Below are 17584 nucleotides of genomic sequence, written 5' to 3' on the forward strand. Positions count from 1 at the left end.
TGTCATCACAGAGCACACCTCCTCCCTGCTCCCTTCCCTCCATGCCCTGTATTGCAGAAATATTCCTCCACATACCCGTGCTTCCAGCTCTCAGCACAGTGGCAGGTACACAATGGGTACTCAGCGAAGGTTGGTGGACCGAAAGGGCTTTTGGCAAAACACACCTGAAATTATTTTTAGCTCTATAATTCTAGCTTGCCTCATTATGTGGGATGTCCTGTTCTCTGTTGGACTAATTGGGTTTGAAAGATGCATTTTTCTCTGGGGATGACTTCAAGTCACATTTAGGACTTATGGTTTTAGATTTTAGAAGCACAGCTTTGTCCAAGGTTTCTGTTAAGGACTCTAAATCCTAGCTCTTTGTTTCAGCTTTTTACACACACACACACACCCCAGAGGTTGTAAATGGTCCTTTTCCCGTTCAGTACACACATTTGTTCAGCCGGGGCGGGCTGCTGCTTTCTGCTCCTGTGGCCTCTCCAGGCCAACAGTGGCTCGTGGCTCATCACCCAGCCTCCCACAGAGTCAGGTCTGTAAAGCTGTTGCCATAGAAATGACTGGAGGCCCCAGGAGAGGGGGCAGAACACAACCTGCAGTGGGGAGATGGCTCTGGCCCCGGCGTTTCAGTGAGGAAGAATGAGGCCCCTGTGCCTTGAGCTGAGGCTCCTTTTGACTGTGCGTAGGAGGGAGGCCCAAGACCCCTTGCCTGGAAACGGGCCCCTGAGTGGTTCTGCCCCCAGCAAAGCCTTCTCATGGAAACCCAGCCCAGCCTCCCCTTGAGCCTGCCCTGAGTCCTCCCGGTGGTGTAGACTCATGTCTCAGGAACATGAGTCAAGTGGAGGGAGGAGCAGCAACAATCGCTCTCAGGGGAGAGGTCTGGCCATGGACACTCGGGCCCTGGCCTCGCTGGGTGATGCAATCGGACGCTTGGCTGTTGTTTTTAGTCACTTGGTCGTGTCCGATTCTGTGACCCCATGGACTGTGGCCCCCTAGTCTCCTCTGTCCATGGGATTCTCCAGGCAAGAGTCCTGGAGTGGGTCGCCATTTCCTTCTCCAGGGGATCTTCCTGACCCAGGGACTGAACCCATATCCCCTTCCTTGGCAGGTGGCTACTTTAGTACTGAGCCACCAGGGAAGCCCGAGTCTGAGGCTTAGCCACTGAGAACCTCAGGAGGGCGCTAGTTCTGGGACACAGTCTGTTCATGGGCAGAGAGACAGGCACAAAGCCTGGCAGGTTGGGGGCAGGGCAGCTCCAGTGAGGCCGTCTGGGGATGCAAGGGCACAGCAGATGTCACTGGAGATAGTAGTCCCCTGGGAGAGGTCTGACCAGCCTTCGAAGAGGTGGGAGACTGCCTGATCCACTGGGGGCCGTATTCAGTAAGGAGCCTAGATCTCAGTGCTTAATCTAACAAGGATGCGTTTTTCAGGCTGGTGGCTGAGGTTGGGGTTATGTGGTCTGGGGCAGGAGTGGAGGGGTGTTGGGTTTGGCAGCTCTGGTATCCAAACTGATGGAGGGGCCACTTGCGTGTCACACCTCCTTCTCAACACCATGTGGCCGAGGGGCCTCACCTGGTGAGAGAGTCTTGGGACCTGCCCTCCTGGGCTGTGGCCAGGAAGTGACTTCCTCTGCTTCTGCTCACAGCGCGTCCACCATGGCCCACCAATCACATGGCCTCAGCCCAGCTACAGGGGAGGCTGGGAAATGCAGTCTTCCCAGAGGCCTCCGGGAGAGGAGGCTGAATGGGGCTGGTGAACACAGAAGTTGTCTTTGGTGCAGCATCTGACCAGCACTGGGGACAGAATGTTACTAGGGGCATGAGCAGCCCTGAAGTGTTGCAAGGAGGGAAGTGCTGTGACCAGATGGGGTCCCCGCTGGGCTCAGCCAAGGTCTGGGTGCTCCTCCTCTGCCTTTGGCCCCGGGATGAGCAGAGGGTATGCAGGTGCTGCTGAATCACAAGGATGTTCACCAGCCAGAGAAGCAGGAGAGGGATTCCCGCTGTTCCCACTTCCCTGGGTAATGCTCATGGACTGTAGCCCACCAGGCTCTTCTGTCCATGGGATTCTCCAGGCAAGAGTACTGGAATGGGTGGCCATTTCCTACTCTAGGGGATCTTCCCAACGCAGGGATTGAACCCAAGTCTCCTGCATCTCCTGCATTGGCAGGTGGATTCTTTACCAACTGCCCCACCAGGGAAGCCCCTCTCTGACCTGAAACAAAGGCCGTGTCTCCCTGAAAGTGTCCAGGTGCTTCTGGTTGCCCGACATCTACCCAAGAGGAGCCCCATTGGGCCCGAGGCTTTTCATGGGGACTTGGGTTTGGTGGAACCTGGGTTCTTGAGCTGACCCTGGAGGGCTCTCCACAGGCTCCAGAGTCACAGCCTCCTTCTCCCTGCTGCCCTGGGTCAGCTTTCGTGCCCTGGATGCCTGCTACCTGCCTGCTGAGACTTGCGTTCGCCTGCCAGAGCCTTGATACCTGCGCTCACCTGGGTGCCCCCTGTGTATCTAATTCTTGCTGTGCTTAGCCTGATGCTACTGTGTTTTACCTGTTTTTGTTTTTTTGACTGCACCCTGCTGCCTGCAGGGGATTTTAGTTCCCTGACCAGGGACTGAACCTGTGGCCTCGACAGTGAAAGTGCAGAGTCCCAACCACAGGGCCTCCGGAGAATTCCGTATTGCCATCTCTTGATGCCGAACTTCTGCCCTTCGCTGGTTGACCACCTCATTGTCTCACTGACTCTGACTCCACACGTGCTGCCTGGCTCCCAGTTTAACCTAGATCCTTGGTTCCAGAGCATTCCCTTAGCTCTTCCTCTTGTTGCACCCACACCGCCACTTTCTCCCACCTCCTTTTGAAGGACCAGTCTGCTCTGGGGCACAGCATCCCCATCACCAAGGTGCACTCCCGACCTGGCCCCCCTGCAGCAGTCCCAGTGTGCAGTCATTTATCCCACGGGTCACAGGGCTTCAGCATTCAGCCTGTCCTTTGATGCCCTGATGTTCTCTGTCTCTTGGGCTTTCACCCCTCCTCCCTCTGGGCCAGGAAGACCCAGGCTCTGTCCCCTTCAGCCCTGAAAAGGAGTGTCCTTGCCTCTAGCCTGCCTCCTCTTTGGGATGATGCTCTCTGGGCCAGGACTCACCCTCCTGGCCATCAGCAGAAATCAGCCGTCAGTCAATTTGTCAGGCTGAAGGGCCAACCTCAGCAATCAAGCAAGACCAAACCTCCCTTCTGCGTTTGAGATCCTTAGAGGTTAACGAGGCTGAAGTGGGAGGCCAGGACCAGAGTCAGCCTCTCTGGTGTGATGTGCCCATGAAGTGTCACCCGCTGTGTACACAGAGGGAGCCTGAATTCCAGCCTGAATGAAACCTTGACATTAGTACCCTCAGGTTACAAGCTGGGGTTTCCAATACCAGGGTCTGAGGCAGGAGGAAGACATAAGGGGACACAGAGGGGGAGGGTCCTGAGGGCAGAGAGCCCGGGAGAGACCCCCTGGAGAGAGCCGAGCTGGCTGCTAGGAATAATGACGGACATTTCAATTTGAAGTCTGTTTTTTTTCCCTTCCTCTGCTGCAGTCACCTTCCTTTACCCCCTAGCTATTAGTCAGAGATCCTTACATAATTGTTTAAGTGGTGAGTCAGGGATGAAGAAAAAGGACCAGCTTCCCAGATGCCAGGTGGTGGCCAGCTGCAAGGTGAACAGGGAACCCGAGACAGGCCTCCTTTGCTCTAAGACCTCCGCCACAGAGGTGACCTTGAGAGGAAGTGGAGGTGGGTGGTGCGGGGTGGGCATTGAGCTATCTGAGTTGGACACAAGTGGAGAGGAGGAGTTGGGGACCCTCCTTCTCAGAGGTCCAGGCCTGGGGGTGCAGCTGGCAAGATGGGCCCCAAGATAGGCCCTGCAGCTCCCCTGTGCCTTGAGCATTTTGCCTGGAGCTGTTGTACTGGCCACACATGCTGTACCGCATCTGAAAAACAACACAGTCAAATATGGACAGAGGAGCCTGGCACGCTACAGTCCAAAGTGTCGCAGAGAGTCAGACACAAGTGACTAAGCACATCAAACATGAGTGAAAGGGGAAAAGGGAGACATGAATGACGTGGCTTGAGCTTGACGAACACAGGATTCTTTTTTGATACAATTTAGGGATGATTGTTTCCCCACTCCGGTATTCTTGCCTGGAAAATCCCATGGACGGAGGAGCCTGGTAGGCTGCAGTCCATGAGGTCGCACAGAGTCGACCTTCATCCCTGACAACTGAGCGACTTCACTTTCACTTTTCACTTTCATGCATTGGAGAAGGAAATGGCAACCCACTCCAGTGTTCTTGCCTGGAGAATCCCAGGGACAGGGGAGCCTGGTAGGAGGCCGTCTATGGGGTCGCACAGAGTCGGGCACGCCTGAAGCGACTTAGCAGCAGCAGCAGCAGGGATGGTTGTTTATGTTTTCTTTGTGCATGCCTACTCAGTCACTCAGTCGTGTCCAGTTCTTTGCGACCTTATGGACTGAAGCCCACCAGGCTCCTCTGTCCATGGGATTTTTCAGGCAAGCATGCTGGAGTGAGTTGCCATGTCTTCTTCCAGGGATCTTCACAACCCAGGGATCAAGCCCACATCTCCTGTGTCTCCTGCATTGGCAGGCAGATTCTTTATCATTTGAGCCACTTGGAAAGCCCATATTTTCTTCAGTGCTGCCTCATTTGGCCTTAAAATACTTTCACTACTCAGGAACTAGGAGGATAGAACATAAATGAATTGGGCAGCTAGACATAACACATTTTTCTGCAGGTTAAAGGAAAAGGCACTTTATGCACTGTGCTCTGAAAATGAGTCATCTGTAGTTACACACTCTTGGAGAACCCAGGGTGGTAGTGAAAGCTGGATCTAAGCAGTGTCCACACCCCACATCTTCCTGGAGTCACAGGACCCTGGCTTTATTCCAGGCACGGAGCACACAGCCCAAACAGCACTCCCCAGCCTCCCTATGTGGCCTTCTGATTAAGCTCTGGTCAATGAAATGTAAATTCAGGGTCTGGGAGTGACTTGGGGTGGGTGTTTAAGAGTGGTGGGGTAGAGGGTGCTTTAAAGAAGTTGCCTTAGCCAGGAGGGATATCAGCCCCTTCCAGCCGTCTGCCAGCCTGAGATGTCAATGTGATGACCAGACCTCCAACTCTTATTTTGTTCCATGAGGCAATCATGAGGTTAGAAACTGCCGGCGTAAACAAAAGGGAGGAGGGGCCTGGGTACTGCTACTTCATCCAACTTCTGGCCTAGCTCTGGATGACCAACCTCCTGTCTCACTTTACATAAGAATCCATTTTTGTTTTGGCTTACCCATTGTCATTTTGGATTTTCTGATGTAGTCAGTTGAATGTAATCCTAACAGAAACGGCTTGCATAGAAGACTTCCTTCTGTAAGAGTCAGAGTGCATATTAGCCAATTCAAAACAAATGAGAAGCTTCACAATGAAGATATCTATCATACACAGAATTCTAGAGATGTCCCTTGAAGATTCCTGTCCCTTGGTTAATTTTTTTAAGGATTTATGTATTCATTTATTTTTGGTTGTGCTGGGTCTTCTTTGCTTCCTGTGGGCTTCCTCTAGTTGCAGCTGGCAGGGCCTACTCTCCGCTGCGGTGCGCGGGCTTCTCACCGCGGTGGCCTCTCTGGTTGCAGTGCACAGGCTTCTCACTGTGGGGGCTTCAGGAGCTGCAGCACGCGGGCTCAGTGGTTGCGACCCCAGAGCTCCCATGAGCGCAGATCTCATATGAAACTCTTCCTGGACCAGGTGTCAGACGTGTGTGCCCTGCACTGGCAGGCAGATTCCTCACCACTGAGCCACCAGGGAAGTCCTGTCCCTTGGTCAGTCAATTGAATTCTATTCTAGGCACTGCTGTGATGGGACTTTGCCAGTGTAATTAAGGTCACTAATCATCTGGCTTGAAGATAGAAAGCCAGTCCTGGAACATTCAGGTGTGAGTTCCTAATCACAGACTGGGAAGCAGAGGAGCTGAGCAGCGAGAGGAGGCAGAAGAGGCAGGAGAAGTATGATAGATGAGGAAGTCAGCGTGGGAAGGGTCCCACCATCTCAGCTGGCTGAGGGATGTAGAGTCCCACCTGTGGGGAGCAAAGAGCAGCCAATACAATCTGCCCATGACTGACAGCTGGCTGGGAATTGGGGGCCCCAGATTGAGGCCCCGCTGCCCTCTCCTCTCCGTTTGGAAGCTGATGCTCCCCTGTCATCTGGGGTGAAAAGGCGCCGCTCCACTGTCTTCCCAAGAGACTGCTCCTTTGTCAACTATCTGGGATGTCCCTGCTCCATCACCCTCTGCATCCGGAGGTGGTCCTCCTGTCTGCTCCTCGTGGGGAAGGCGCTGAGCCCCACCTCTGCATCCGGAGCCTCTGCTCCACTAGCTCTTGTATTAGGACATCACTGCCACTCTCGCGGCTTAAGGGGGTGTGAAGTGGAAAGCTCTCATGCCATATCAATAAGCAAAAAAATGTCACAGCTATCAGCAATTTCTGGCCTCCAAATGTGAATGAGGGCTCCCAAAACGGATCCAGCGGATGCTGCCACTCCACCCCCCACCCCCACGCTCCCACTCCCCATACCCTCCCGCATGGTGATTGCTGAGGAGCTGGGGAATACAAGAAGCAAGGTAAACAAGGAAACAGAGTTGGCCGCAGATAGCTGAGGTGCATGTGAAAGGAATGAACTAGCTGAGCTCAGAGGCTCGCATCTTCCCATACATAGAATGCTAAATTCCTCAACTTGAAACCTGATCTTTGATGTTCAGGCTACCCGCTACCTTTATTGCAAACTTGTCTATAGGCTATCTTCCCTGGGGGCTTCTGCTTCCTGGGGACAGTTTTCTCAGAGCTACTCTCCCGGGCTCGGAGTCCTAAACATTCCCACCAAATAACATAACTCTCTGTGACTATATTTTCTGGTCAACAGTCCCTGCTCCACTGTCCAGGGTGCTTTAAAGACACAGCTGCGGTGTCCTTTGTGCTCTGACGGCACTGCCCACCATCCTCTGAACACGTGGCACAGCTCCGCGGGCCACTTCCCTGGCTTGTTCTGCTAGCGTCTGCATCTGGAGTCACTGCTCCACAGTCCTTTGCTTTTGAAGGAACTGCTCCTGTATCCTCTGCATCATCGTTGCGCTGGTCTACTCACCTCTGCGTTTGGGAAAGACTCCTTCACCCTCCTCTGTGTTCGGAGGAGGCGCTGGCCCACTGTCTTCTGCATTTAGAAAACACAGGGTTCCATTGTCCCTGCCCCTCTGTTGTCTCGATTTAAAAGTCCTTCTACGCTGAAGGACCAGCTGGAGTGGAGAGCCTAAGGTACTCCATCTTGTAAAAGAACTCCATTTTGTAAAGGTTCCGGGCAAACAGACTTCGACTTTGGATGTTACCCAACCTTGCCCCACTGCTCATGAGCCAATCGGCCCTTAGGTTAAACCTCCTGACTTTGCGTTCAGGAACTTGTGATTTACCTTGAAAGTAAAAACCAATCAGGAATCCACACACAACCCTATAGAAGAAGGTAACCAATCAGTTGTCCTTCAGCCTGAACACCCCGTTTTTACCCTTTTACCTGAATATTCCCTATAAAAGCAGTGTAACCCAAAACTCAGGGCTCTTCTCCTTAGCCGCTGCGTCGGTATCGGTGGGAGCCCCAGCTCAAGCTTGGTAATAAAAACTCTCTTGCTTTTGCATCAGATATTGGCTTCCTGGTGGTCATTGGGAGGTTTCATGACTTGGGCATAACATCTGGGGGCTCGTCCGGGATCTCCCATCGGCTCCACGGGAAGACCGATCCGGAGAGTTATCTGTAACTGGTAAGTTTTTTTTTTCTGCTTTTCTTTTCGTTTCTGACAAGGCCTATTTTCTGAGACCGGTATATAACTCACGCGGATGCGCCGACGGGTCACCAGTGTGGGTCGTTGGGAGACGTCCCCGACCCCCTCGGAGGGGATGGAGTGCCCCTCTTTTCTGTAGACGATAGCGGGTCGCCCCCGCTGAACGGCCAAAGGCTGTTGTCCTACTTTCAGTTTTGCCTCTGGACTCCCGGAGGTCTATTTCTTCTGTCTCTCTGTCTGTCTGTGTGGCTGTCTGTATTGTTTGTGTTAATTTACCAACATCTGATTGATCCAGGAACGATGGGGCAACGTCAGTCTAGCCCTACTCCTCTATCTCTCATGACTGAGCATTTTAAAGAGGTCAAGATGTGTGCTCATGACCTCAGTGTAGAAATTAAGAAAAATAAACTTATTACTTTTTGCAGCACAGAATGGCCATCATTCCATGTGGGCTGGCCTTCAGAAGGCACGTTTGACTTGGAAACTGCGCACCGAGTCTGAGACAGCATCTTCCGACCGCGGATAGGACACCCTGACTAAGTCCCCTATATCACAGTGTGGGAAAATATCATAGTGCACCGCCCTCCTTGGGTAACATCTTTCTTGCCTCAACAGGAACTTTCTACCACTCAGGTGTTGGTGACACGGGTGGGAGAGGACCTGAAGAAACCCAAGGAAACTGGACTAACGGCGCCGCTATATCCCATCATGCAGGGAGGCACAGAAGAACTTCTCTTTCCTCCTCCTTACCAACTCCCCGAATCACCACCGGCCCCCGTTATCCTGTCACCCAGGGGTGAAATACAGGGTGGGGGACCCGCACAAAATACTCACCACAGGCAAGCCCTACCCCAGGAGGGACCGGCAGACTCGACAACTGCCCTCCCCTTACGAGTGGCCGATCCCCCTGATGAGGAAGGAAACCAACCTCATCAATACTGGCCCTTTTCTACTAGAGACCTATATAACTGGAGATCCCAAAATGCTAAGTTTTCAGATAACCCTAGAGATCTAACTAACCTTCTGGAGACTGTGTTTTTACTCATCAGCCCGCCTGGGATGACTGCCAACAATTGCTCCAGATGCTCTTCAGCACAGAAGAGAGAGAGAGAATATAGAATGAGGCCCGGAAAAGGGTCCCAGGGGCAAATGGGGAACCCACCACTAACATAGATGAAATTAACCTCTCGTTTCCTTCATCACAACCTGATTGGAACTACAACACGGCACGAAGTAAGCAGAGGCTCCGGGTCTACCACCAGACTCTTTTGGGGGTGCTTAAGGCCGCTGCAAGGAAACCTACTAACTTAGCTAGAGTAGGAAATGTTCAGCAGGACCCCACTGAAAGTCCAGCAGCCTTCCTGGAAAGGCTAATGGAAACCTTTAGACAATACACCCCCATGGACCCAGAAACGGAAGGCAGCCAGGCTGCTTTAATAATGCACTTTGTCAACCAGGCGGCTCCCGACATTAGAAAGAAGCTCCAAAAATTAGAACGCCTGGGCGAAAAGAGTATCCAGGATCTAATAACAGTGGCAGAATCAGTCTACAACACCCGCGAAACCCCCGAAGAAAAGCAGGCCAAAGCGGCAGACCGCCAAACCCGTAATATGGCGCGCATCCTGCCGGCTGCAACAGTTCCTGACTCGGAAAAGAGGGAACGCCAGCTGCACCAGCTGGCCACTGAAGGTAAGAGCCGCCCCCATACACGACCACCATTGGGAAAAAAACCAATGTGCCTATTGTAAAGAAGAGGGACATTGGGCTAAAGAATGCCCCCAAAAGATAAAGAAGGGACCCCCAAAAGACCTCTCAACCATCGGAGAGCTGAGCGATTAGGGGGGATGGGGTTCGGTGCCCCTCCCCGAACCCAGGGTAACCCTAAGAGTGGAGGGGACCCCAGTTGACTTCCTTGTTGATCTGGGGCTCAATATTCGGTTTTGTTGAAGCCCCAGGGAAAACTGGCTGGAAAGACCTCTTGGGTACGGGGGCGCCTGGAATGAAACAACACCAACGGAGTACCCGAAGATCGGTGGACTTGGGTGCAGGCCGGACATCCCACTCTTTCACGGTCATTCTGGAATGCCCCTTCCCGCTGTTGGGAAGAGACCTGTTAACCAAAATAGAGGCCCAGATTCATTTCCTCCCGGGAGAAACTAAAATACTTGATCAGGCGGGCAGGCCGATACAAGTATTAACTATTCAGTTAGAAGATGAATATCGGCCGCACCAGAAACCTACATCGCCCCCGGTGGACATTCAAAAATGGCTAGATGAATTCCCCGAGGCATGGGCCGAAACAGGGGGAACCGGCTTTGCTAGACACCGCCCTCCTGTGTACATAAAACTCAAGCCAGGGGCTGACCCGGTCCGGGTCAGACAATACCCCATGACCCTAGAGGCCCGACAGGGGATCACCCCCCATATCCACAGGCTTCTAGCCCAGAAAATATTGAGACCCTGCCAGTCGGCTTGGAACACCCCCCTGCTCCCTGTCAAAACACCAAATTCTTGTGACTATCGGCCAGTGCAGGATTTACGAGAGGTCAACCGCCGGGTATTAGACATTCATCCCACAGTGCCAAACCCTTACAATCTCCTGAGCTCCATCCCACCGGACCATCACTGGTACATGGTCTTGGATTTAAAGGACGCTTTCTTCAACCTTCCCCTGGTGCTCAAGAGCCAGGACCTTTCTGCTTTTGAATGGTCAGGCCCGGAAGAAGGAATCAATGGCCAGCTGGCCTGGACCCGGCTGCCACAGGGCTTTAAAAATTCTCCCACCATCTTTGACGAGGCCCTCCATGAAGATCTGGGTGAGTTCAGACAACAACACCCCCAGCTCACCTTGTTACAATATGTAGATGACCTCTTAATTGCAGCAAAAGATCAACAGACTTGCCTTATGGGCGCCCGAGAACTACTGCAGACCCTTGGAAAATTAGGGTATCGAGCCTCAGCCAAAAAGGCTCAGATGTGCCAGCCAGAAGTCACCTACCTAGGGTATGTATTAAGGGAAGGGCAGAGATGGCTGTCAGAGGCACGGAAGGAGACGGTACTCAGAATCCCTACCCCAGACTCACCTCGGAGGGTAAGAGAATTTTTAGGGTCCGCTGGTTCTGCCGTCTCTGGATCCCAAATTATGCAGAACTGGCTAAACCCTTATATGAAGCCACAAAAAGTACCACACCTTTCAATTGGACGGAGCGGATGGAGACCGCTTTCAAGACTATTAAAACAGCTTTGCTGTCAGCTCCCGCCTTAGGGTTGCCTGACATTACAAAACCCTTCCTCCTGTACGTAGATGAAAAACAAGGAGTGGCAAAGGGGGTACTGGTGCAACATCTGGGACCTTGGAAGCGGCCGGTGGCTTACTTGTCTAAACGCCTAGACCCCGCGGCGTCAGGCTGGCCCCCATGCCTCCGCATGATTGCAGCAGTGGCCCTAATGGTCAAGGATGCAGATAAACGGACCCTGGGGCAAGAGTTGCATATCACCGCCCCCCACGCCATTGAGGGCGTCCTAAAACAACCCCCAGGTAGGTGGATCAGCAACACTCGGCTGACCCACTACCAAGGATTACTGCTAAACCCCTCCAGAATCATCTTTCTGCAGCCTACTGCTCTCAATCTGGCTACACTGCTTCCTAATCTGGATTTGGAAGCCCCAATCCATGACTGCAGTGACATACTAGCCCAGGTACATGGAACGCGAGAGGACTTGAAAGACCACCTTCTAGCAGATGCTGAAGTTACCTGGTATACAGATGGAAGCAGTTTCGACCAAGATGGGCTCAGGTACGCAGGAGCAGCCGTAACCACAGAAACCCAAATCGTGTGGCGGAAGCACTACCTCCGGGCACTTCAGCTCAAAGGGCTGAACTAATCGCCCTAACAAAAGCCCTTCAGTTGGGAAAGGACAAAAAACTTAACATCATTACAGATAGCCAATATGCCTTTGCTACTGCCCATATACACGGAGCCATCTACGGAGAGAGAGGCCTCCTCATGGCCGAGGGTAAAACGATCAAAAATAAAGAAGAAATAAAAGCCCTCCTCGCCGCATTATGGCTGCCTAAAAAATTAGCTATAATACACTGCCCGGGACACCAAAAGTCAGGCACTCTGACTTCAAAGGGAAACAATTTGGCGGACAGAGCAGCCCGAGAGGCAGCCCAGGGCACCGTGGTAGAAGCCACCCTTCAATTGCCCGACCCTGGGAGCCCCATACTGCTGGCTATACCCAACTACTCACCAAAAGACTTGGACTGGATGAAAAGTTTGCCTATGACTTAACAACTGGCCAGGTGGTGGAGGGCAGCGGATAGCTCCCTAATCCTTCCAGAAGAACTAGGAAAGCAGGTGCTGCTAAAGATGCACCACGCCACTCACCTGGGAACCTGCAAGATGCAGGACCTGATTAGACATGCCAAGATTACCATGAAGAACGTCAGGTCAACGATAGAAGATACAGTATTAAATTGCAAGGCCTGCCAGCTCACTAACGCTGTCCCTCATCTGACCAGCCAAGGACCCAGAGAACGTGGGAGCCGGCCAGGAGCCTACTGGGAGGTGGACTTTACTGAGGTAAAACCGGGTAAATATGGATATAAATATCTGCTGGTGTTCATAGATACCTTTTCAGGGTGGGTAGAAGCTTTCCCCACCAAGAGAGAGACAGCACAGGTGGTGGCCAAAAAGCTGATTGAACGGTTCGGGTTTCCTGCACAGGTAGGGTCAGACAATGGGCCAGCCTTCGTATCGCAGGTAAGCCAGGGAGTAGCCTGGGCCTTGGGGACGGAATGGAAGCTGCATTGCGCTTACAGACCTCAGAGCTCAGGACAGGTAGAGAGGATGAATAGAACTCTTAAAGAAACATTAACAAAACTAGTTGCTGAGACTGGCGGGGACTGGGTGGCTCTCCTCCCCTTTGCCCTATACCGGGTACGAAACTCCCCCTACCAACTGGGACTTACACCCTTTGAAATTATGTATGGGATACCTCCCCCAATAATTCCTAATCTAAAAATAGAGGTACTAAAAGAGATAGATGATCAAAGATTACTTTTTTGTCTCCGGTCCTTACAATACTCCCACAGGGGCACATGGAAGAGGCTTAAGGCATTATATGAATCAGGCCCTCCACCTGAACCCCACCGCTACCGGCCAGGAGATTGGGTGTACGTGTGCCGTCATCGTCAAGAGACCCTAGAGCCCAGGTGGAAGGGGCCTTTCCTAGTTGTCTTGACAACACCTACTGCTCTCAAGGTTGACGGCATCTCCGCTTGGGTTCACTACACCCACGTACGGCCTGCGGACCTGTTCGCCTTACGAGAAGAATTCCTCCCCTAATGGAAGACCAAACTGGACACAACCAACCCACTCAAACTAAAGCTACAGAGACGGTAAAAGTACTGTTTGTGCTGTTGTCCCTACGGCTTAGTGTTGCCACTAATCCTCATCAACCCATGAATTGGACTTGGATCATTCCGAGTGCAACTACCGGGGAAGTAATTAACTCTACCTCGGCCATCTATCCTAAAAACACTTGGTGGCCGGATTTAGAATTTGACCTTTGTCTTCTGGCTGCAGGATCTTGGGACATCGGTGATTGGGAAGTAAAAATGCCAGGAAAACCAGAATGTGGGGCCGGCATTAATCGCTGTAATACCCGACCACCTACCAACTCAGGACCTGGATGCAGCCACCCCATTCAACGGGCAGCCTTGCGGGACACTGCCCTCTACGTGTGCCCCGGGGAAAGACGAAACCGGGCGACAGTTAATAACTGTGGGGGGCAGATAAATTTTACTGTGCCATTTGGGGGTGCGAGTCTACTGGGACTATTGACTGAGAACCCCCTACTAGAGGAGACTTGATCACTTTGAGTCGCGTCCCAGGGCCCGCCGGACTGACTCTGACTAGAAGACATGGGGGGGATCTCTCATTGCGGGGCCCTGTGTAGGGTTTCTTTGTAACCCAGTTAGACAGATGGTGACTGCAGCCATGAAATTAAAAGATGCTTACTCCTTGGAAGAAAAGTTATGACCAACCTAGATAGTATATTCAAAAGCAGAGACATTACTTTGCCGACTAAGGTCCATCTAGTCAAGGCTATGGTTTTTCCTGTGGTCGTGTATGGATGTGAGAGTTGGACTGTGAAGAAGGCTGAGCGCCAAAGAATTGATGCTTTTGAACTGTGGTGTTGGAGAAGACTCTTGAGAGTCCCTTGGACTGCAAGGAGATCCAACCAGTCCATTCTGAAGGAGATCAACCCTGGGATTTCTTTGGAGGGAATGATGCTAAAGCTGAAGCTCCAGTACTTTGGCCACCTCATGTGAAGAGTTGACTCATTGGAAAAGACTCTGATGCTGGGAGGGATTGGGGGCAGGAGGAGAAGGGGACGACCCAGGATGAGATGGCTGGATGGCATCACGGACTTGATGGATGTGAGTCTGAGTGAACTCCGGGAGATGGTGATGGACAGGGAGGCCTGGTGTGCTGCGACTCATGGGGTCGCAAAGAGTCGGACACGACTGAGCGACTGAACTGAACTGAACTAGACTTAAATTCTCAGCTAAAGGAAAGAGGTTCCCTAGTTGGGAGGCGGGACAATCTTGGGGCCTCCGGCTATATCAATCTGGGTATGATAATGGATTATTATTCACTATTAGGCTGAAAGTACAACCCATCCAGACAGGCCCAAGCCAAGGCATAGGGCCTAATCCTGTCTTAGTGCCCCGAGAACCTACCCAGGCGCCTCCTGAGCCCAGCCTTACCAATACAAACAACCCTCCTCAGATCAACTTTACAGAAGCCGATGTCAGAGATGATCAGCCCGATGTTAAAGACGATCAAGACCCATTATTTGACATGATAGTTAATACCTATTGGGTCCCGAACTCCACCCGTCCAGACCTAACTGATGGTTGCTGGTTGTGTTATGACATCAAACCCCCTTATTATGAAGGCATAGCTGTCCTGGGAAATTACATCCAAACAAAAGACCACAGGGCCTGCCGCTGGCAGCAGAGAGGGGACGCAAGATTAACCCTCCAAAGAGTGACAGGACAGGGCCTCTGTACAGGAGATGTTCCCCGAGCCTACCAGCACTTCTGCAATACCACAGACTCTGTAGAAACAACTGAACACCTAATACCTCCCCAAGAAAATTGGTGGGCATGTTCCACAGGCCTAGCACCTTGTATACGTGGGCAAGTGTTAAAGGACTCGAAAGACTTCTGTGTGTTAGTACTATTAGTCCCCCGATTGTTCTATCCCTCTAATGATGAATTCCTTCAACGACTGGGGGACTCTCACCACGTCAAAAGAGAACCAGTTACGGCTTTAACCCTCACAGTCTTGTTGGGGTTGAGAGCAGCCGGGGCAGCAACCGGAATATCTTTAGTGCTACAAAATCAACACTATTCCAGCCTAAGGGCAGCCATTGATCTTGATATCGAGCGACTAGAGAGCTCAATTAGTCACCTTCAAGAATCATTGAGCTCCCTGGCAGAAGTAGTACTACAAAACAGAAGAGGGCTAGACCTGGTTTTCCTCCAACAAGAAGGTCTATGCGCCATGCCAGGAGAAGCGTGCTGCTTCCACGTGGACCACTCAGGGGTAATCAGGGAATCTCTGGCCAAAATAAGAGAGGGACCGAATCAGAGAAAAAGAGAAAGGGGAAAGTCTCAGAGTTGGTTTGAATCCTGGTTCTGTTCATCTCCCTGGCTCACGACCCTCATATCTTCCCTGGCCGGGCCCCTGATCACTTTACTCTTGCTGCTCACCTTCAGACCGTGTCTACTAAATAAGTTGATAAACTTTATCAAAGGCCGCATCAACACGGTACAGCTCATGGTGCTTAGGCCCCAATATGCAGCCCTACCAAACCCACCCCTGGCAAAAGACAATATAAAGCTAACCACAGACCCATGATTGGGTCTGTTTGGGTCCTTGAGAAGGGGGGAATGGAGAGCCTAAGCTACTCCATCTTGTAAAAGAACTCCATTTTTTAAAAGTTCCGGGCAAACAGACTTAGACTTTGGATGTTACCCAACCTTGCCCCACTGCTCATGAGCCAATCGGCCCTTAGGTTAAACCTCCTGACTTTACGTTCAGGAACTTGAGATTTACCTTGAAAGTAAAAACCGATCGGGAATCCACACACAACCCTATAGAAGAAGGTAACCAATCAGTTGTCCTTCAGCCTGAACACCCCCTTTTACCCTTTTACCTGAATATTCCCTATAAAAGCAGTGTAACCCAAAACTCGGGGCTCCTCTCCTTAGCTGCTGCGTCGGTATCGGTGGGAGCCCCATCTCGAGCTTGGTAATAAAAACTCTCTTGCTTTTGCATCGGATATCGGCTCCCTGGTGGTCATTGGGAGATTTTGCGACTTGGGCATAACAGGAGCGAGGTAGGGGCCCCCCTGCTTTGATCACTGACTCGTCTGCTTCCTAGCCTGCATGGCAGCACACCCCAAAGAGCTCACTGTGGCCTCACTGACCCCCAGAAGCCCGCTAAGAAACCCCAAAGGCTGCTGGACCTTGGCAGGGAAGTCTCCCCATCTCCAAACATTCTGGGGACAGGTGTTACTCCCCCAAATACCAGCTGACGCACAAGTAACTGAAGTCTTCCCAAAAGGTGGTTCTGTGGGACCCAGTCTCCTCTCTGCCCCCCAGTTGCTTCCTGCCCGCCCCCCACCCCCTGCACGCCCTGAGGATGGCTGCTCACAGGTACTCCCCACACCTACACCGATGTGGTGCCTGAAGCCTGGCTCAGTGGTTACAGTGGGGAGAAGGTGGGGATGGCCACAGGCAGGGATAGAGTCCTGACACCCCCTCCCCGTGTTCCCGCAGGAAGTCTCCTGAGTGCGTGAGGATATGGGCTGCACTCCTGTGAGGGGGGCTGGGACCACCCATGGCAATGGCTCTCAGGTCACTCTCAGGACATCAGAACCCCCGGGGAGTGCAGGAACCCACATCCACCTGAGCGCCACCCCTAGAAATTTGCTACACAGGCCTGTGCACGTGATTCAGCTTGGGGCATCTGCAGCCTGTTGAGACTCTCCAGACCACCCCCAGCCTTGTCTCTGCTCTTCTTGCTGGCTGAGCCCAAGGCTCCTGTGCAGACGACAGCTCCCTTTGCAGCCCTGAAAAGCCCAGTTTCTGCTGAAGTTTCAGGACTTGCACCTTACGAGGGAGAGAAGGTCTCCTGTGGGAATGATTGCTTTTGCCATTATCCCCATTCCTCAAAAGTTGGCATTATGGGGCTTCTCTGGTGGCTCCGTGGTAAAAATTCTGCCTGCCAATTCAGCAGACATGGGTTTAATCCCTAGTCTGGAAGGATCTCGCATGCCACGGAGCAGCTAAGCCCATGTGCCACAAATACTGAACCTGTGCTCTAGAGTCTGGGGGCCACAACTACTGAAGTCCGGTGTCCCTAGAGCCCCCGCTCTGCAACAAGAGATGCCACAACAATGAGAAGCCCCTGCACCGCAACGAAGAACAGTCCACACTCTCCACAACTAGAGAAAAGCCTGCACAGCAAGAAAGACCCAGCACAGCCAAAAATAAATAAATAAATACAACATTCTTAAAAACGAGAAGCTGGCATCACTTCAGGTGAGGGCACATGACTCAGAAGCCCCGCAGTTTTACGTGGCTTCCTTACGTTGTAGGGGCACAGCTAAGTCACAGTGTGCTAAGTCACTCAGTCGTGTC

The 17584-nt window shown here is 52.2% G+C and overlaps 1 protein-coding gene across 1 annotated transcript; it reads left to right on the forward strand.

Moving 5' to 3' along the window:
* Positions 1 to 9299: 9299 nt before the first annotated feature.
* On the forward strand, positions 9300 to 13211 carry LOC128055648 (uncharacterized). Its single transcript, XM_052648220.1, is given in 6 exon segments — positions 9300 to 9549; positions 9793 to 9843; positions 9846 to 10973; positions 10976 to 11704; positions 11707 to 12091; positions 12188 to 13211. Coding segments are annotated over 6 exon segments (3567 nt in total).
* Positions 13212 to 17584: the final 4373 nt, after the last annotated feature.

The sequence above is a fragment of the Budorcas taxicolor genome, chromosome 11 (genome assembly GCF_023091745.1).
Source record: "Budorcas taxicolor isolate Tak-1 chromosome 11, Takin1.1, whole genome shotgun sequence".
Taxonomy (NCBI): domain Eukaryota; kingdom Metazoa; phylum Chordata; class Mammalia; order Artiodactyla; family Bovidae; genus Budorcas; species Budorcas taxicolor.